The sequence below is a fragment of the Salmo salar genome, chromosome ssa29 (assembly GCF_905237065.1).
Source record: "Salmo salar chromosome ssa29, Ssal_v3.1, whole genome shotgun sequence".
Taxonomy (NCBI): Eukaryota; Metazoa; Chordata; class Actinopteri; order Salmoniformes; family Salmonidae; genus Salmo; species Salmo salar.
The window spans coordinates 30,754,350-30,776,553 of NC_059470.1; the positions used below are offsets into that span (position 1 = coordinate 30,754,350).

Genomic DNA, 22,204 nt, shown 5'->3' on the forward strand with positions numbered 1-22,204 from the left:
AGTTTCCACCTCATTTTGTGGGCAGTGTGCACATAGCATGTCTTCTCTTGAGAGCCAGGTCTGCCTAAAGAATGTGCACACTTTCTCAATAGCAAGGCTATGCTCACTGAGTCTGTACATAGTCAAAGCTTTCCTTCATTTTGGGTCAGTCACAGTGGTCAGGTATTCTGCCACTGTGTACTCTCTGTTTAGGGCCAAAAAGGATTCCAGTTTGCTCTGTTTTTTGGTTAATTCTTTCCAATGTGTCAAGTAACTACCTTTTTGTTTTCTCATGATTTGGTTGGGTCTAATTGTGATGCTGTTCTGGGGATCTGTGGGGTCTCTTTGTGTTTGTGAACAGAGATCCAGGACTAGGGTTGTTGCGGTGACCGGCGGTCACAAGTCATGATGGCAGTCAAATTCCACGTGACCGTTCACGGTAATTAGGCTTCTCCAAGGTCTGATTCTGCTGATGGTCATTAGTATCCTACCAAACTTGTTAACTGCCTGGTACTCAGCACTCTATTGTCCCTCTAACCATTCTGACATCAATGCAAATGTCGGCGAAAATCTAATCAAACACTTCATGAGAGCCCATGAGCTCATGTTGCGAAACATTTCAATAGGCTATGCAATTGTGTGAGAAAACAGAGCGATGGCCTCTACAAAATAAGGAGGTTCCCATCATCTTTCTACTGTAGGCATACAATTTTTTTTTCTTTTCTGAAGTGTCCTAATATTAACCTGTTTAGGATAGGGGGCAGTATTTTCATGGCCGGATGAAAAAAATGTACCCAATTTAAACTGGTTACTACTCTTGCCCAGAAACGAGAATATGCATATTATTAGTAGATTTTGATAGAAAACACTCTGAAGTTTCTAAAACTGTTTGAATGGTGTCTGTGAGTATAACAGAACTCATATGGCACGTAAAAAAAACGGAGAAAATTCCAAGCAGGAAGTGGCCTGTCTGAGAATTTGTAGTTCTTCTTTTGATTCTCTATCGAAACTACAGTATCTGTGGGGTTACGTAGCACTTTCTAAGGCTTCCATTGGCTCTCTAAAGCCTTCAGAAAGCGGATTGAGGCGTCTCCTGTCTCTGGGCAGAGTATAGTAGCTCAGTTTCTCAGTGGTCTGCCTGGTGACAAAGGGATTGGATATGCTCGTTCACGCGAGCACGCTGTTTGTTCTTTTCCTCTTTGAATGAATACACTATTGTCCGGTTGGAATATTATCGCTATTTTACGAGAAAAATACCATAAAACTTTATTTTAAACAGCGTTTGACATGCTTCTAAGTACGGTAATGGAACATTTTGAATTTTTTTTGTCTCGAAATGCGCTTACGCATTACCCTTTGGATAGTGACCTGAACGTATGAACAAAATGGAGGTATTTGGACATAACTATGGATTATTTGGAACAAAAACAACATTTCTTGTGGAAGTAGCAGTTCTGGGAGTGCATTCTGACGAAGATCAGCAAAGGTAATACAATTTTTCTAATACTAATTCTGAGTTTAGTGTGCTCCGAACTTGGCGGGTGTCAAAATAGCTAGCCGTGATGGCTGAGCTATGTACTCAGAATATTGCAAAATGTGCTTTCGCCGAAAAGCTATTTTAAAATCTGACATAGAGATTGCATAAAGGAGTTCTGTATCTATAATTCTTAAAATAATTGTTATGTATTTTGTCAACGTTTATGATGAGTAATTTAGTAAATTCACCGGAAGTTTTCGGTGGGAATACATTTTCTGAACATCACACGCCAATGTAAAAAGCTGTTTTTTGATATAAATATGAACTTGATTGAACAAAACATGCATGTATTGTATAACATAATGTCCTAGGAGTGTCATCTGATGAAGATCATCAAAGGTTAGTGCTTCATTTAGCTGTGTTTTGTTTTTTTGTGACATATATGCTTGCTTGGAAAATGGCTGTGTGATTATTTTGGTCTATGTACTCTCCTAACATAATCTAATGTTTTGCTTTCGCTGTAAAGCCTTTTTGAAATCGGACAATGTGGTTAGATTAACGAGAGTCTTATCTTTAAAATTGTGTAAAATAGTCGTATGTTTGAAAAATTGAAATTATTGCATTTTTGAGGTTTTTGTATTTCGCGCCACGCTGTTCCATTGGATATTGGCTAGACGTTCCGCTAGCCTCAACATTAATGACATGTATTTTTGAGAAAGATGTTTTCCTGCTAATGGAACATTTATGCTTATAGCCCACTGCCGTGTGAGCATTGCTGCGCTTATAATGTGAAGAAATAGCCTGACAGTTCATCAAAATTTTAAGCTAAACGTTCTGATCTGTTGCGTCAGGCTCATTGCATAAAACCCAAACCCATTTTTTTTTATCCTAGAAGTTGTATTAATTTGGGATCTATCACATCCCAGAACTGTCCCAGACTATGTTTGGAATATGTATTTATCACAAGGAACAGAATCGGTCAACTTTTGTACTATGCGGGATAGTAAATTGACATAGGCTAGTGCTTTTGCTGTTCATAAGGCCTACTCATCTTGTTGGCAGATGAAAAGTAAATGTGGACATTTCTACCAATATCTTCAATATGCACCTCAGAATTGGATAAGGATGTGCGCAGTTGCGTCCCCGATGTGTCTGTCTTCACTTGTAGCCTGTGAGAAAGACCTGATCATATGAATGAGAATTGTGAATGAGAGACTGATGAAGTGTGCAAAAAACAAGGCAGAGCTAATGCCTTTCATGCAACTTTTTTAGAGTCGCATCATGCAGCCTTGAAAGGTATTAAAAAATCTAAACATATAGCCCAACATTTGCATCACAACTAAAGTTACAGAAATAACTCTAAATTAGTGCGTATGGCCCAGTATATCACTGGGGCCACGCTTCCTGCTATCCAGGACCTCTATATCAGGCGGTGTCAGAGGAAGGCCCTAAAAATTGTCAAAGACTCCAGCCACCCTAGTCATGGACTGCTTCTCTCTGCTACCGCACGGCAAGAGGAACCGGAGTTCCAAGTCTAGGTCCAAAAGGCTTCTTAACAGCTTCTACCCCCAAGCCATAAGACTCCTGAACAGCTAATCAAAGGGCTACCCAGACCCCTCTTTTACGCTGCTGCTACTCTCTGTTTATTATCTATGCATAGCCACTTTAACTCTCCCTACATGTACATATTACCTCAATTACCTCGACTAACCGGTGCCCCAGCACATTGACTCTGTACCGGTACCCCCCTGTATATAGTCTCCACATTGACTCTGTACCGGTACCTCCCTGTATATAGTCTCCACATAGACTCTGTACCGGTACCCCCCTGTATATAGTCTCCACATTGACTCTGTACCGGTACCCCCCTGTATATAGTCTCCACATTGACTCTGTACCGGTACCCCCCTGTATATAGTCTCCACATTGACTCTGTACCGGTACCCCCTGTATATAGTCTCCACATTGACTCTGTACCGGTACCCCCTGTATATAGTCTCCACATTGACTCTGTACCGGTACCCCCTGTATATAGTCTCCACATTGATTCTGTACCGGTACCCCCTGTATATAGTCTCCACATTGACTCTGTACCGGTACCCCCTGTATATAGTCTCCACATTGACTCTGTACCGGTACCCCCTGTATATAGTCTCCACATTGACTCTGTACCGGTACCCCCTGTATATAGTCTCCACATTGATTCTGTACCGGTACCCCCTGTATATAGTCTCCACATTGACTCTGTACCGGTACCCCCTGTATATAGCACTGCTATTGTTATTTTACTGCTACTCTTTATTATTTTTTACTTAACACTTGGTTTTCTTTAAGCTTCTTAAAGCATTTTTGTTTAAAGGCTTGTAAGTAAGCATTTCACTGTTGTATTTGGCGCATGTGACAAATCAAATTTGATTTGAAACAATAGGCGTTTGACTTCAGAGGCCGGGTCCTGCAGACTATTCTAGTGCCCTCGCCAATTCGTATATATATATATACGTTGAAGAGGGTGGGTCTCAAGCTGCATCCCTGTCTCACCCCATGGCCCTTATATATATATATATATATATATATATATATATATATATATATATATATATATATTCGGATGTACAGGGTGAATATGTGGTCTGTTGTATGGTAATTTAGTAAAAAGCCAATTTGACATATTCTCAGTTTGTTGTTTTCAATGAGGAAATGCAGGGAGTCTGCTGTTAAGGATTTTCCCAAGGTTGCTGTTGACGCGTATCCCACAGTAAGTATTAGGTTCCAAATCTGTTATTCCTCTATGTTATCTCTCTCTCTCTGCAGTCTCTCTCTCTGCAGTCTCTCTCTCTCTGCAGTCTCTCTCTGCAGTCTCTCTCTCTCTCTCTGCAGTCTCTCTCTCTGCAGTCTCTCTCTCTCTCTTTCTGCAGTCTCTCTCTCTCTCTCTCTCTCTCTGCAGTCTCTCTCTCTCTCTCTCTCTGCAGTCTCTCTCTCTGCAGTCTCTCTCTCTCTGTGTGTGTGTGTCTCTTTCCCTCTGTGTTGCTCTCTGTCTCCCACAATACACTGAATGTGTAATTCTAGGGAGTCGATAGTACTACCACAACCACAGCCCAGTATTATGGACTTCACCAATGCTCAGTAGGATTCTCCACTGGCACACACACACACACACACACACACACACACACACACACACACACACACACACACACACACACACACACACACACACACACACACACACACACACACACACACACACACACACACACACACACACACACACACACAGACAGACGCACGCACAGACGCACGCACAGACACACATGCAGACACACATGCAGACACACACGCACACACGCACAGACACACACGAACAGACGTACACGAACAGACGCACACGCACAGACGCACACGCACACATGCACAGACACACACGCACAGACACACACTGACACCCACATCCTTTGTGGTATATCCATTCTCTCCCTCTGTCTCTCCTTACCTCTCTCCCTCTCTCTTCAGATTGATGGATGCTGAATTGAACATGAAAACCATGTGAAATATATCTCTTTATAACTGACAAATGCAAGGTAATGATGAAACACACCAGGAAAGCTGGGCTGGAACACAGCATAGTAGGAAGGATAAGTAATGTTGCTCTGTTGTGTGTGTACATAACAGTGCTTGTGTAAGAATAATTACAGTCTCCACTGTGTTAGCCCATCAATACCACAGAAAGAGAGGTCACATGACTGTCAGTTCCTTCCAGAGGGGACCTCTCCGATCTCCTACTAGTCTCTACAGTCCCAAGACACAGTGTGGAGATGATTGGAGATGATTGAAATCGATTGACAGAGGATTAATATGTGAGGTCACACAGGACAGTGACCTCCACAGGACAGTGACCACCACAGGACAGTGACCTCCACAGGACAGTGACCGCCACAGGACAGTGACCGCCACAGGACAGTGACCTCCACAGGACAGTGACCGCCACAGGACAGTGACCGCCACATGACAGTGACCTCCACAGGACAGTGACCGCCACAGGACAGTGACCTCCACAGGACAGTGTTCTCCACAGGACAGTGACTTCCACAGGACAGTGACCTCCACAGGACAGTGTTCTCCACAGGACAGTGACCTCCACAAGACAGTGTTCTCCACAGGACAGTGACCGCCACAGGACAGTGACCTCCACAGGACAGTGACCGCCACAGGACAGTGACCTCCACATGACAGTGACCTCCACAGGACAGTGACCGCCACAGGACAGTGACCTCCACAGGACAGTGTTCTCCACAGGACAGTGACCGCCACAGGACAGTGACCGCCACAGGACAGTGACCGCCACAGGACAGTGACCGCCACAGGACAGTGACCGCCACAGGACAGTGACCTCCACACAGGCCAGTGACCTCCACAGGACAGTGACCGCCACAGGACAGTGACCGCCACAGGCCAGTGACCTCCACAGGACAGTGACCGCCACAGGACAGTGACCGCCACAGGACAGTGACCTCCACATGACAGTGTTCTCCACAGGACAGTGACCGCCACAGGACAGTGACCGCCACAGGACAGTGACCTCCACAGGACAGTGACCTCCACAGGACAGTGACCGCCACAGGACAGTGACCGCCACAGAAGAGTGACCGCCACAGGACAGTGACCTCCACAGGACAGTGACCGCCACAGGACAGTGACCTCCACAGGACAGTGACCGCCACAGGACAGTGACCTCCACAGGACAGTGAACTCCACACAGGCCAGTGACCTCCACAGGACAGTGACCGCCACAGGACAGTGACCGCCACAGGACAGTGACCTCCACAGGACAGTGAACTCCACACAGGCCAGTGACCTCCACAGGACAGTGACCGCCACAGGACAGTGTTCTCCACAGGACAGTGACCGCCACAGGACAGTGACCTCCACAGGACAGTGACCGCCACAGGACAGTGACCGCTCACAGGACAGTGACCGCCACAGGACAGTGACCTCCACAGGACAGTGACTGCCACAGGACAGTGACCGCCACAGGACAGTGACCTCCACAGGACAGTGACCGCCACAGGACAGTGACCTCCACAGGACAGTGACCTCTCACAGGACAGTGACCGCCACAGGACAGTGACCTCTCACAGGACAGTGACCGCCACAGGACAGTGACCTCTCACAGGACAGTGACCGCCACAGGACAGTGACCTCCACAGTACAGACATATAAAGCTTTGCATGATTGAAAGAGTGATTGATGTTGTGTGTTTGGGAGTGTTTGTGTGTGGGAGGGCGAGTGTGTGTGAGTGTGTGTGTGTGTGTGTGAGTTATCCTACCTTGGGTCTTTCTGTATGGAGTCTATAGATGGTGATCGTGCCAGCGTGCCCTCAGGTGGCAGGGCTGGTCCAGACTTGCTGTAAGGAGAATCTACAGATGGGCAGTACTGCAGTGTACGGTAGGGGTCTGCCGTGTAGGGGTCTGTAGCATAGGCCTCTGCTGTATATCCTGGGCCCACTGTAGCATAGTTATTGGCACCCCCACGACCGTAGCTTCCCCCGGCGCTGTGGCTGCTTCCCCCGGCGCTGTTGCTGCCTGCTCGCTGCAAAGAGGCGGAGTCGACACCGGGGGACGATGGGGCTACAAGGGGGAAATAGGGATACAAGGCATAGATCATCCCCTGGTCACTGACCTGCTGAATCAGGTTTATGGTGGGGGGAGGAGAGGGGAGGAGATGGGGAGAGGGGAGAAGATGAGGGGGAAGTAGGGGAGGAGAGGAAAGAAAAAACAAACACATGAGAAAGAAGAAGAAAACACCAAAAAGTTCATTTGCATATTGTTTATGTAAAACATACAAAACAAATCCTTACAATGAACTGAAACACACACACACATACCGCCCATTCCTGTATCTCACACTTGGGAGGTTTCTTGAGCTGATGCTAAATATGAGAGAGTATTCCCCATTCTAGTGATAGGAGGGACAGAGTGATAGTAGGGATAGAGTAATAGGAGGGACATAGTGATAGGAGGGATAGAGTGATAGGAGGGACAGAGTGATAGGAGGGACATAGTGATAGGAGGGACATAGTGATAGGAAGGATAGAGTGATAGGAGGGATAGAGTGATAGGAGGGATAGAGTGATAGGAGGGATAGAGTGATAGGAGGGACATAGTGATAGGAGGGATAGAGTGATAGGAGGGACATAGTGATAGGAAGGATAGAGTGATAGGAGGGATAGAGTGATAGGAGGGATAGAGTGATAGGAGGGATAGAGTGATAGGAGGGATAGAGTGATAGGAGGGATAGAGTGATAGGAGGGACATAGTGATAGGAGGGATAGAGTGATACGAGGGACATAGTGATAGGAGGGATAGAGTGATAGGAGGGACATAGTGATAGGAGGGATAGAGTGATAGTAGGGATAGAGTGATAGGAGGGATAGAGTAATAGGAGGGACATAGTGATAGGAGGGATAGAGTGATAGGAGGGACATAGTGATAGGAGGGATAGAGTGATAGGAGGGACATAGTGATAGGAGGGATAGACTGATAGGAGGGACATAGTGATAGGAGGGATAGAGTGATAGGAGTGATAGGAGGGACATAGTGATATGAGGGATAGAGTGATAGGAGGGATAGAGTGATAGGAGGGATAGAGTGATAGGAGGGACATAGTGATAGGAGGGATAGAGTGATAGTAGGGATAGAGTGATAGGAGGGACAGAGTGATAGGAGGGATATAATGATAGCAGGGATAGAGTGATAGGAGAGATAGAGCTATAGGAGGTACATAATGATAGGAGGAACATAGTGATAGGAGGGACAGAGTGTTAGGAGGGATATAATGATAGCAGGGATAGAGTGATAGGAGAGATAGAGTGATAGGAGGGACAGAGTGATCGGAGGGATAGAGTGTTTGTATGTGTTCTAACCAAACCGTCAAATAGGGGGTAAGGGGAGCATCAAAATCTTCCATGCCCTCTTTCCCTAATTAGAGCCTAGATTGCAGTTAATGTTGTCATTTCTTATTGATGATAATCATTAATATTGTAACGTGTCATTGATATGGCTGTGGGCTCACTTGGCAGACGCAAGGTGACAATTTGTCTGAATCAACCTGCTCCTCCCAGCTAGAGAGAGAGAGAGAGAGAGAGAGAGAGAGAGAGAGAGAGAGAGAGAGAGAGAGAGAGAGAGAGAGAGAGAGAGAGAGACTTTCCCCAGTGAGTCATCAACACCATCAATACAGAAGTATCACAGGCCTGTTCCCCTCTGACAAAGATGCACTGGGACATCCAGCCTCACCACTTCTACGACCTCAGCAAGAACGGATTTAGTCTCTTTCCAAAAAGCCCTGAAAGACACTGCCCTGGACCGGACCCTCTCCAATACCCAGACCAAGCCCAAAGACTTTAACTGGCACTACAAGAGTCCCAGGGCCCCTCATCAACATCCAAGGAGCCCCAAGCTACAGAGAGCCCACATCCCCACTGGCCCCAGTCCCTACACTGCCACTGGTCCTAATGTCCCCCCACCAGTCCTCCCTGGCAGAGCACCCAGCCAGCCACAACATACAGTACAGAAGAAGAGCTATGCAGCAGTGATAAAGGGTTAAATATACGATGCATTCGGAAAGTATTCAGACCCCTTGACGTTTTCCAAATTTTATTACGTTACAGCCTTATTTTAAAATAGATTAAATAATTTTTGTTCCTCATCAATCTCCACACAATACCCGACAATGACAAAGCGAAAACAGGTTTTTAGAAATGATTGTAAATTTACATAAGTATTCAGACCTTTTGCTAGGACACTCAAAATTGAGGTCAGCTGCATCCTGTTTCCAGTGATCATCCTTAAGATTTTTCTACAACTTGATTTGAGTCCAACTGTTGTAAATTAAATTGAATGGACATGATTTGGAAAGGCAAACATCTGTCTAAATAAGGTCCCACAGTTGACATTGCATGTCAGAGTAAAAACCTAGCCATGAAGTCGAAGGAATGGTCCGTAGAGCTCCGAGACAGGATTGTGTGGAGGCACAGATCTGGGGAAGGGTACCAGAAAATGTCTGCACCATTGAAGGTCCCAAACAACACAGTGGGCTCCATCATTTTTAAATGTTAGGGATAGGCGTTGTAAATCATGCAGCGCCATTTTAGAGAAACAACAAATGTCGGTACATATAAGTGTCTTATATCGGCTGAAAGCTTAAATTCTTAATAATTAATATAACTGCACTGTCCAATTTACAGTAGCTATTACTGCGAAAAAATGCCATGCTATTTTTTGAGTAGAGCTCCTAACAACAAAACTGTTTTTTTCACCGCGATAGGTTTGATGAAATAACCTCCGAACGTGAAATGTGTACTTACATTCTGAAATCTTGCTTATCATCCAAAGGGTCCCAGAGATAACATGAAGTGTTGTTTTGTTAGATAAAATCCTTTTTCATATCCTAAAAAGGTCCATATAGCGTGCACGATCGATTTTGTATTTCCACTCGTTCAATTTGCAAAGAAAGGAATCCGTGAAAATCTCACCCTAAACGTTGTTTCAACCAGTCAAATCACATTCGTATTTATTCCTCAGAGATCCTAGAATGTAACGAGACTTCACTATATCATTAGGGGTGTAGTATATCCTATAGGACACCAAATTTGGTCCGAGAGCGACGCCTTCATGGCACGTCAATGATGCGGGCGGTCTTCACTTGATCGACTGTAACTTTGTCAAATAAGCGCCAATCGGGGTCAAAGCGAGCTAGATAGCCAATGAGCTGGGCTTTACGGGAGTATCGGGAAACCCCGTATCTGTCGCAAAATGTAGGTGCTAACCTTGTGTGACAGCAAGCCTTTTCCTTTTGGACAAAAATTATAAGAATATGGAGAGTTACGAAGTTATGGAAACTGGGTGTTTTGCAAATGTTGAACTTATAATATGGCTACTAATACTGGAAAAGCTCCAAGTCCAAGTATACAGATTTGACGATATTCTTGCAGAAAAATGTAATGTGAATGTAAATGTCTCCTTCACGATTTGCCCAAATACACCTGTGTGACTTCACACTAAATGTCATGTAGTTTGCTCATACTTCAAGTTATCCGTCTGAAACTTTGCACATACAATGCTGCCATCTTGTGGACACCATTGGAATTTTGAAAGATGGTGGTAGAAAAGAAAATTGTTTTTTTCTTTGTATTTTCTTCTACCAGATCTATCGTGTTATATTCTCCTACATTTAATTCACACTTCCACAAACTTCAAAGTGTTTCCTTTCAAATGGTACCAAGAATATGAATATCCTTGCTTCAGGGCCTGAGCTACAGGCAGTTAGATTTGGATATGTCATTTTAGGTGAACATTTAAAAAAAGGGGGCTATCCCTAAGAAGTTTAAATGGAAAACTTTTGGAACCACCAAGACCCTTCCTAGAGCCCGGCCAAATTGAGCAATCGGGGAGAAGGGCCTTGGTCAGGGAGGTGACCAAGAACCCGATAGTCATTCTGACAGAGCTCCAGAATTCCTCTGTGGAGATGGGAGAACCTTACAGAAGGACAACCATCTCTGCAACACTCCACCAATCAGGCCTTTAGGGTAGAGTGGCACATGACAGCCCGCTTGGAGTTTGGCAAAAGGCACCTAAAGGGCTCTGACCATGAGAAACAAGATTCTCTGGTCTGATGAAACCAAGATTGAACTCTCTGACCTGAATGCCAAGCGTCACGTCTGTAGGAAACCTGGCACCATCCCTACAGTGAAGCACGGTGGTGGCAGCATCATGCTGTGGGAACGTTTTTCAGCGCAAGGACTGGAAGTCTGATTGAGGGAGAAATGAACAGAGCAAAGAACAGAGAGATCCTTGATGAAAACCTGCTACAGAGTGCTCAGACTGAGGCGAAGGTTCATCTTCCAACAGGACAGCGACCCTAAGCACACAGCCTAGACAAAGCAGGGGTGGCTTCGGGAAAAGTCTCTGAATGTCCTTGAGTGGCCCAGCCAGAGCCCGGACTTGACCCCAATCGAATATCTCTAAAGAAACCTGAAAATAGCTGTGCAGTGACGCTCCACATCCAACCTTTCAGAGCTTGAGAGGATCTGCAGAGAAGAATGGGAGAAACTCCCCAAAATACAGGTGTGCCAAGCATGTAGCGTCATACCCAATAAGACTCGAGCCTGTAATCACAGCCAAAGGTGCTTCAACAAAGTACTGAGTAAAGGGTCTGAATACTTATGTAAATGTATTTTTCTGTTTGTTATTTTTAATACAATTCCAAAAATGTATCTTCATTTAATTACATCATTTTTTTTGCAGATTATTATCAAGGATTATCAATAGCTTAATGACTTATCAATGACTTATCAACAGCAGTGACAAGTTGTCCACTGTAAGAAATCCTTACTTGTACCCTAGTATATAGAAATACCCTAACACATTATATATACAAAGGTATGTTGACACCCCTTCCAAACAGTGGAGTCGGCTATTTCAGCCACACCCATTGTTGATAGGTGTATAAATATCGAGCACACAGCCATGCAATCTCTATAGACAAACATTGGCAGTTAAATTGCCTTACTGAAGAGCTCAGTGACTTTCAACGTGCCAACGTCATAGAATGCCACCTTTCCAAAAAGTCATTTAGTCAAATTTCTGCCCTGCTAGAGCTGCCCTGGTCAACTGTAAGTGCTGTTATTGTGAAGTGGAAATGTCTCGGAGCAACTACGGCGGAGTGGTAGGTCACACAAGCTCACAGAACGGAAACACCGAGTACTGAAGTGCGTATCACGTAAAAATCGTCTGTCCTCGGTTGCAACACTCACAGCACAAGAACTGTTTGTCGGGAGCTTCATGAAAGGGGTTTGCATGGCCATCCGCACACAAGCCTAAGATCACCATGCACAATGCCAAGCATCGGCTGGAGTGGTGTAAAGCTCGCCGGCATTGGATTCTGGAGCAGTGGAAACGTGTTCTCTGGAGTGATTAATAACGCTTCACCATCTGGCAGTCCGACGAACAAATCTGGGTTTGGCGGATGCCAGGAAAACGCTACCTGCCTCAATGCATTGTGCCAATGAACACCTTTGGGATAAATTTGAACGCTGACTGCAAGCCAGGCCTAATCGCCCAACATCAGCGCCCGACCTCTCTATCGCTCTTGTGGCTCAATGGAATCAAATCCCTGCAGCAATTTTCCAACATCTAGTGGAAAGCCTTCCCAGAAGAGTGAAGGCTGTTGTAGCAGCAAAGGAGCGTCACTTCCACTTTTTATAATAAACAATAATGTGTTGGAAATTCCAAATTGTTTGTATAGTCAACTTACACACAGCACTGACACACACAGACTTATCCCAACAGACATGCCACCAAGGGTCTTGTCACAGTCCCCAGGTCAAGGAAACATATAGTATTATACAGAGCCATGAGTGCATTGAACTCCCTTCCATTTCATATATCACAAGTGAACAGCAAACCTGGTTTCAAAAAACAGATAAAGCAACACCTCACGGCACAACGCCTCTACCCCATGTGACCTACTTGTTGTGTGTATGTACTGACATGTGACCTTCTGGTTGTGTGTATGTACTGACATGTGACCTACTGGTTGTGTGTATGTACTGACATGTGACCTACTTGATGTGTGTATGTACTGACATGTGACCTACTTGTGTGTATGTACTGACATGTATGTGGAGCTGATAGACACACACACACTACATGTTAATGTTTTTAAATGTATGTATTGTAAAGTCTCTTGTCTGTAATTTATTTTCTGTTATGTGTCGGATGCCAGTAAGACTAGCTGTCGCTATTGGTGTTGGCTAATGGGGATCCTAATAAATCAAATCCAAGTTGTTGTGATAGTGCATGTGATGTGCTGGAGAAAAGGTGCTTGCTAGGAATGTCCAGAATATTTTGTTGTCTAATTCGTAACGCCAGTGAAGACAGTGGATCCACGTTGGATCTAATATCCCTATTATCGATACTGATCATCTGTTGTTGTCTGCTTCATTTACAGCATTAAGGTTAATGAGTCCATGTTTTCATATGTTTCTGTGCCTCGGATTGGACACAGAGTCTACTGTGTCGAGGATAATCTGGATATAATGATACTCCCTAGTGGGCTTATTCAAATCAAATCAAATTTTATTGGTCACATACACATGGTTAGCAGATGTGCAGCGAAATGCTTGTGCTTCTGGTTCCAACGGTGCAGTAATATCTAACAAATAATCTAAGATTCCCAACAACTACCTAATACACACAAATCTAAAGGGGTGAATGAGAATATGTACATATAAAGTATATGGACGAGCAATGGCCGAGCGGAATAGGCAAGGTGCAGTAGATGGTATAAGATACAGAATATACAAGTGATATGAGTAATGTAAGATATGTAAACATTATTAAAGTAGCATTATTTAAAGTCGTGCTGTTTAAAGTGACTAGTGATCCATTTATTAAAGTGTCCAGTGATTGGGTCTCAATGTGGGCAGCAGCCTCTCTGAGTTAGTGATTGCTGTTTTGCAGTCTGATGGCCTTGAGACAGAAGCTGTTTCTCAATCTCTTGCTCCCAGCTTTGATGCACCTGTACTGACCTCGCCTTTTGGATGATAGCGGTGTGAACAGGCAGTGGCTCGGGTGGTTGTTGTCCTTGATTATCTTTTTGGCCTTCCTGTGACATCGGGTGCTGTAGTTGTCATGGAGGGCAGGTAGTTTGCCCCCTGTGATGCGTTGTGCAGACCGCACCATCCTCTGGAGAGCCCTGCGTTTGAGGGTGGTGCAGATGCCGTACCAAGCTGTGATACATCCCGACAGGAGGCTCTCGATTGTGCATCTGTAAAAGTTTGTCAGGGTTTTGGGTGACAAGCCAAATTTCTTCAGCCTCCTGAGGTTAAAGAGGCGCTGTTGCGCCTTCTTCACCACACTGTCTGTGTGGGTGGACCATTTCAGTTTGTCTGTGATGTGTATGCCCAGGAACTTAAAACTTTCCACCTTCTCCACCGCTGGCCCTTCGATGTGGATAGGGGGGTAACAGCTCCCTCTGCTGTTTCCTGAAGTCCACGATCATCTCCTTTGTTTTGATGATGTTGAGTGGGAGGTTGTTTTCCTGACACCACACTCCGAGTGCCCTCACCTCCTCCCTATAGAATGTCTCGTCGTTGTTGGTGATCAAGCCCACTACTGTTGTGTCGTCTGCAAACTTAATGATTGAGTTGGAGGCGTGCATGGCCACGCAGACGTGGGTGAACAGGGAGCACAGGATAGGGCTGAGCACACACCATTGTGGGGCCCAAGTGTTGAGGGTCAGTGAAGTGGAGATGTTGTTTCCTACCTTCACCACCTGGGGGCGGCCCGTCGGAAAGTCCAGCACCCAGTTGCACAGAGAGGTGTTGAGGCCCAGGGCCTCCAGCTTGATGATGAGCTTGGGGGGTACTATGGTGTTGAATGCTGAGCTGTAGTCAATGAACAGCATTCTTACATAGGTATTATTTTTATCCAGATGGGATAGGGCAGTGCGATGGCGATTGTGTCATCTGTGGACCAGTTGGGGCGGTATGCAAACTGAAGTGTGTCTAGGGTGGCTGGTATGGTGGCGGTGATATGATCCTTGACTAGCCTCTCAAAGCACTTCATGATGACAGTAGTGAGTGCTACGGGGCGGTAGTCATTTAGTTCAGTTATCTTTGCCTTCTTGGGTACAGGAACAATGGTAGCCATCTTGAAGCATGTGGGGACAACAGACTGGGATAGTGATTAAATATGTCCGTAAACACACCAGCCAGCTGGTCTGCGCATGCTCTGAGGTGTACACAGCTGTGACTATAACTGACAAGAATTCTCTTGGTAGATAGAATGGCCGGCATTTGATTGTAAGGAATTCTAGGTCGGGTGAGCAGAAGGACTTGAGTTCCTGTGTGTTGTTGTGATCACACGAATCATAAAGCATACACCCCCTCCCTTCCTCTTCCCAGAGATTTGTTTATCTATGTCTGTGCGATGCATGGAGAATCCCGGTGGCAGGACCGATTCTGACAACATATCCTGAGAGAGCCATGTTTCTGTGAAACAGAGAATGTTTCAATCTCTAATGTCTCTCCGGAAGGCAACCCTTGCTCGAATTTTGTCTACCTTGTTGTCGAGAGACTGGACATTGGCGAGTAGTATACTCGGGAGCGGTGAGCGATGCGCCCATTTACGAAGCCTGACCAGAAGACCGCTCCGTCTGCCCCTTCTGCGTCACCGTTGTTTTCGGTCAGCTGCTGGGATTAGATCCATTGTCCTGGGTGGTGGTCCGAAGAGAGGATCTGCTTCGGGAAAGTCGTATTCCTGGTCATAATGCTGGTAAATTGACATTGCTCTTATATCCAATAGTTCTTCCCGGCTGTATGTAATAAGACATAAGATTTCCTGGGGTAACAGTGCACGAAATAAAACATAAAAAAACAAAATACTGAATAGTTTGCTAAGAACGCGAAGTGAGGCGACAATCTCTGTTGGCGCTAATATGATCTGGTAATGAAATAACATGACAAATACATTTTGTTTTCTGTTACACCTGCAATTTTAAACAATACCAGGGGCTTGATGTAGCCTACTTGAACTTGCATTTGGAGCTCAGAAATGCAAGTACCGAAATAGCTGTACCTTGAATATCAGACATTTCCTCAATTTGGTGCTTGAAAAGTCATTTTAATTATTGTAGCCAATTTATAAGTTCTCCTGCTCCCTTATAACTATCTGTGATTTAATTTTGTATCAGTTGTTGTAATGTGGCTACTTTCATTTGTTTCCCACTGCTTCAATTGAAGGGTATTGCACTTGTGTGGTTATTATGCGGTTATTAAAATATGTGAGAATAATGTGGACGAAACACATTATTTCCATGCTTCTACACCTGCATTGCTTGCTGTTTGGGGTTTTAGGCTGGGTTTCTGTACAGCCCTTTGAGATATCAGCTCATGTAAGAAGGGCTATATAAATACATTTGATTTGATTTGATTTATTATGAGGATGACAACGTCTGTTGGCTTCAACTTGGCTTTCCATACAAAACCTTCAATTAAAAAAGGAACCTGGTTTTTAGTCACTTTCTCATAAAAAAAATATAGCAATGGTAAGATTGAAATGGTGAGACTAACGCTGTCACTATTCATTACTTTATCATGTCTCCCTGCATCGGCCACATCGGCTACAGAGAAATTGCATCCATCCAATGCGTTTCGGCCACATTATTCTCACATATTTTAGAATGTAATAATAATTTTAATATCAATGCATTTGGAAGGCATATAAAGTTGCATTATTCTTAAATTTGCAGGCTTTTTGTTGGGGGGGGGTTCTATATTAGGCCCAAAATGTACAATTATAGAAATTATACAATTGTATACCATGGACGTCCTTGAAAATTACAATTAAGTGCATGAAAAAGTCCCTGAAAGTCCTTGAATTTGACTTGCCAATGTCTGTATTAACCCTGCTTAAAGGATGTTGTTGTTTAAATTGAGTTATGGGCCAATTTGCATAGATTCACTTTTATTCCTTTAAGTACACATGTGGAACTGAATGAAAATCATTTTTATTTTAGTTTTAAACCATTTTTACATTTTGATCCCACTGTCACACATTGGCCCAATTATTTACAATCATGCCAACCTTGCCCCGTCAGACCACTGCCAGATAACACTGGGTAACACTAGGTAACACATAACACTGGGTAACACTGGGTAACACTGGGTAACACTAGGTAACACTAGGTAACAGATAACACTGGGTAACACTGGGTAACACTAGGTAACAGATAACAGTGGGTAACACTAGGTAACAGATAACACTGGGTAACACTGGGTAACACTGGGTAACACTGGGTAACACTAGGTAACAGATAACACTGGGTAACACTGGGTAACACTGGGTAACACTGGGTAACACTAGGTAACACTAGGTAACAGATAACACTGGGTAACACTGGGTGACAGATAACACTGGGTAACACTGGGTAACACTATTTAACAGATAACACTGGGTAACACTGGGTAACACTGGGTAACACTAGGTAACAGATAACACTGGGTAACACTGGGTGACAGATAACACTGGGTAACACTGGGTAACACTAGGTAACAGATAATACTGGGTAACACTGGGTGACAGATAACACTGGGTAACACTGGGTAACACTGGGTAACACTAGGTAACAGATAACACTGGGTAACACTAGGTAACAGATAACACTGGGTAACACTGGGTAACACTGGGTACCACTAGGTAACAGATAACACTGGGTAACACTGGGTAACACTGGGTAACACTGGGTAACATTAGGTAACACTAGGTAACACTAGGTAACACATAACACTGGGTAACACTGGGTAACACTGGGTAACACTGGGTAACACTAGGTAACACTAGGTAACACTAGGTAACAGATAACACTGGGTAACACTGGGTAACACTAGGTAACAGATAACAGTGGGTAACACTAGGTAACAGATAACACTGGGTAACACTGGGTAACACTAGGTAACAGATAACACTGGGTAACACTGGGTAACACTGGGTAACACTAGGTAACACTAGGTAACAGATAACACTGGGTAACACTGGGTGACAGATAACACTGGGTAACACTGGGTAACACTATTTAACAGATAACACTGGGTAACACTGGGTAACACTGGGTAACACTAGGTAACAGATAACACTGGGTAACACTGGGTGACAGATAACACTGGGTAACACTGGGTAACACTAGGTAACAGATAATACTGGGTAACACTGGGTGACAGATAACACTGGGTAACACTGGGTAACACTGGGTAACACTAGGTAACAGATAACACTGGGTAACACTGGGTGACAGATAACACTGGGTAACACTGGGTAACACTGGGTAACACTAGGTAACAGATAACACTGGGTAACACTAGGTAACAGATAACACTGGGTAACACTGGGTAACACTGGGTACCACTAGGTAACAGATAACACTGGGTAACACTGGGTAACACTGGGTAACATTAGGTAACACTAGGTAACACTAGGTAACAGATAACACTGGGTAACACTGGGTGACAGATAACACTGGGTAACACTGGGTAACACTAGGTAACAGATAACACTGGGTAACACTGGGTAACACTAGGTAACACTAGGTAACAGATAACACTGGGTAACACTGGGTGACAGATAACACTGGGTAACACTGGGTAACACTAGGTAACAGATAATACTGGGTAACACTGGGTGACAGATAACACTGTGTAACACTGGGTAACACTGGGTAACACTAGGTAACAGATAACACTGGGTAACACTGGGTGACAGATAACACTGGGTAACACTGGGTAACACTGGGTAACACTAGGTAACAGATAACACTGGGTAACACTGGGTGACAGATAACACTGGGATAACACAGATAATCCATGGAGTCAACTACAATCCCAGACTAGTAACACAGCGTATGAGAAAGCATTAACTTCTTCAGAAACGTCAGAAAATACATTGATAACATGCTGAACCGCTTTCATTACATCAAATGTAGTTACAGTATAGTAAAGAAAGCATTATTTTGCCTGAATATAAACTACATGAAATATTCTACAAACTGGCAACACAATCATGTCATGTCTAAAAAACACTCATGTGGGTAAAACATACACAAACAAAATGCCCAAATATTTTTTGGGGGACAGTGAATGTAATACTGCCAAGGAAAACCTGATGCAACTGTCAAACCAAAAACACAGAAACCCCACAGACCAGATTGGACGTGTAAAATATCACCAAGACCGATAACAATATAATAGTTGCTAGAAGATTCAAAAGCAGTCTACATGTCTAATGAGCTTGGGAAAATTGAAAAGTCTATAAACCAAAAGTCGTTGCTTTGGGGAGAGTTTAAAGCCTCACACAATAAGAAAAACATCCCCATTTGAAATTGTAACATCTGGAAAAACTACCTTGAAAAACTATACGAAAATCCAGAATGCCAGAAATGAACCGAGACTCAGACCAAATTAGTTAACAAATTACAAAACTTAGAAACAAAAATTAAAGACCAACAAAACATAGATCGTTTCTTCAGAAAGTATTCACACCCCTTGACTTTTTCCAAATTTTGTTGAGTTACAGCCTGAATTTAAAATTGATTCATTTGAGATTTTTTGTCACTTGCCTACACACAATAATTCATAATGTCTAAGTGGAATTATGTCTTTCAAAATGTTTACAATGAAAAGCCGATATATCTTGAGTCAATAAGTATTCAACCCCTTTGTTAAACAATTATCTGTAAGATCCCTGTCGAGCAGTGAATTTCAAACACATATTCAAGCACAAAGACCAGGGAGGTTTTACAATGCTGGGCAAAAGGCACCTAGTTGGTAAATACATTGAATATCCCTTTGAGCATGGAGAAGTTATTAATTACACTTTGGATGGTGTATCATTATACCCAGTCACTACAAAGATACAGGCTTTTGTCCTGAATAAAATGTGTTATGTTTGCAGCAAATCCAATACAACACATACAGTAACTGAGTAACAATATCAATATTTTCAAGTATAATGGTGGCTGCATCATGTTATGGGTATGCTTGTAATCGTTAAGCATAGCTGCAGGAACTATAGGTGCTGAGGGTGCTGCAGCACCCCCAGAAATATCAGAATTGAAAAATAATAATGAATAAACACAAAAGTAGAGCACTGGGCCTTTACTAGTCCTGCATTGGCAGACCAATATAGCCGTCGCACCCCCAAACTACTTCCAGCGGCTATGTCAGTGAAAGTTCTTGAGTGGCCGAGTTACAGTTTTGACTTAAATCTACTTAAAAATATTTTCTAGCAATGATCAATAACCAATTTGACAGAGCTTAAAGAATTTTGAAAAGAATAATGGGCAAATGATGCACAATCCAGCAGTGGAAAGCTCTTAGAGGCTTACCCAAAAAGACTCACAGCTGTAATCGCTGCCAGTGGTGCTTCTACAAAGTATTGACTGAGGTGTGTGAATACTTATGTAAATGAGATATTTCTGTGTTTCATTTTCAATAAATGTGAAAACATTTCTAAAAGCAAGTTTCACTTCATCATTATGGGGTATTGTGTGTAGATGGGTGAGAAAAAAATAAAACATTTAATCCATTTTGAATTCAGGCTGTAACACAACAAAATGTGGAATAAGTCAAGGGGTATGAATATTTTTCTGAAGGCACTGTATACCCATCATAATAACAGAGCTGAAATAGAAAATCAAAGCCCTCAAATGCGGTAAAGCTTGTGGGCCAGACAGTATCTGCAATGAGATGCTGAAGAAAAACAGCCCTAAGCTGCAGGAAGCCATACGCTCTTCACTTTGGTGTTGAATGTAGGATACGTTACAGAATTACGGAATAAAGGCATAATAATGCTCATATTCAAAAGTGGAGACAAATATGACCCGAATAATTATCGTGGTATGAGTGTGCCCAGTAATCTAGGGAAGGTTTTCTGTAACATAATAAATACGAGAATACAGTGTTTTCTCAACGAAAACAGTGTCTCCCTACCGAAACAAAGAACATCTGACAACATCGACATCCTACACACACTTATAAAAAAACATGTTTATCAATCCACCCAGGGTCAAATATTTGCATGCTTTATCGACTTCAAAAAAATCATTCAACTCCATCTGGCATAAAAGATTCTCCCTCAAACTCATTCAAAGTGGAGTTGGAGGAGGACCCTATGATGTTATTATATCAATGTACAATGAAAATAAATGTGTTAAAATTGGTTTAAAAAAATATCTGTTTTTTTTCACACAGGGATGAGTGCTCACCCAGGGCAGCAATCTGTGCCCAACATTGTTTTAATATCTATATTGATGAATTTTCAAAACAGTTGGAGCTATCTACAGCTCCTGGGCTCATCCTAGACAACAAAGAAATTAAGCTCCTTCTCTATGCAGATGACCTGGTCTAGTTTTCTCCAATAGAACAGGGTTTACAGAATAGCCTGTCAGCGTTAGATGTTGTCTCAACAGAACAGGTTTTACAGCATAGCCCGTCATTGTTAGATGTTGTCTCAACAGAACAGGGTTTACAGAATAGCCCGTCATTGTTAGATGTTGTCTCAACTAGGGTTGCAAAGGGTCGGAAACTTTACGGTACACTTCTGGAAATTTTGAAATGTTAAGCCCTGGAATTTGGGACATTTTGCTTAAATTCATCAAAAAAGTTAGCTTATAACAGTGAACCTTTTTTGTGGGATACACAAGGCAATTCTAGGTCTTGTGGCATATTTTTGTTAAACTATCCCCAATTCAATGGAATTGCAACCCTCTGCATGCACAGTGAATTCTTCCATCACATGTACAGCTGATTCTCAAGATCTTGCACACTAATGAGATGCTATTGAGCCCAAACTACTACACTGTCTGAGCCAAGGACTACATGCCTTCTGGTAAGTTTTGATTACAATACTGGGTGGGGTGAATATATTTTATATGACAAACATTATTTTTTGTTAACTAGTAATAGTAGTCAGCAGCAAAGTGTGTTTAAATAATTTCTCACTTGTTAACATTTTCTGCTTGTTAGTTTTTGCTACAATGTGGGTTTTAGCTTACTTGAGCCTGCTGACTGAGGAGTGTTAATTCACCTGTTTCCATACATGTTTAATTTTAAAACATTTATCTTACAAAGGAGTTGTTTAATCTAACTGCTTAACTATTTATCTGTATATGGAATTGTATTTGGGGTTTTTTCCAGCTTTT

General features: G+C 43.3%; 1 protein-coding gene across 3 annotated transcripts in view; it reads right to left on the reverse strand.

The window, feature by feature from the left end:
* Window positions 1-22,204, reverse strand: part of LOC106590590 (catenin delta-2) — a 595,078-nt gene that overhangs the window by 273,882 nt on the left and 298,992 nt on the right. For all 3 annotated transcript variants that reach the window (XM_045710618.1, XM_045710617.1, XM_045710619.1), the window contains one exon: window positions 6,780-7,080. In XM_045710618.1, the coding sequence (XP_045566574.1) occupies window positions 6,780-7,080 (301 nt within the window). The remainder of the gene's footprint in view (window positions 1-6,779; window positions 7,081-22,204) is intronic.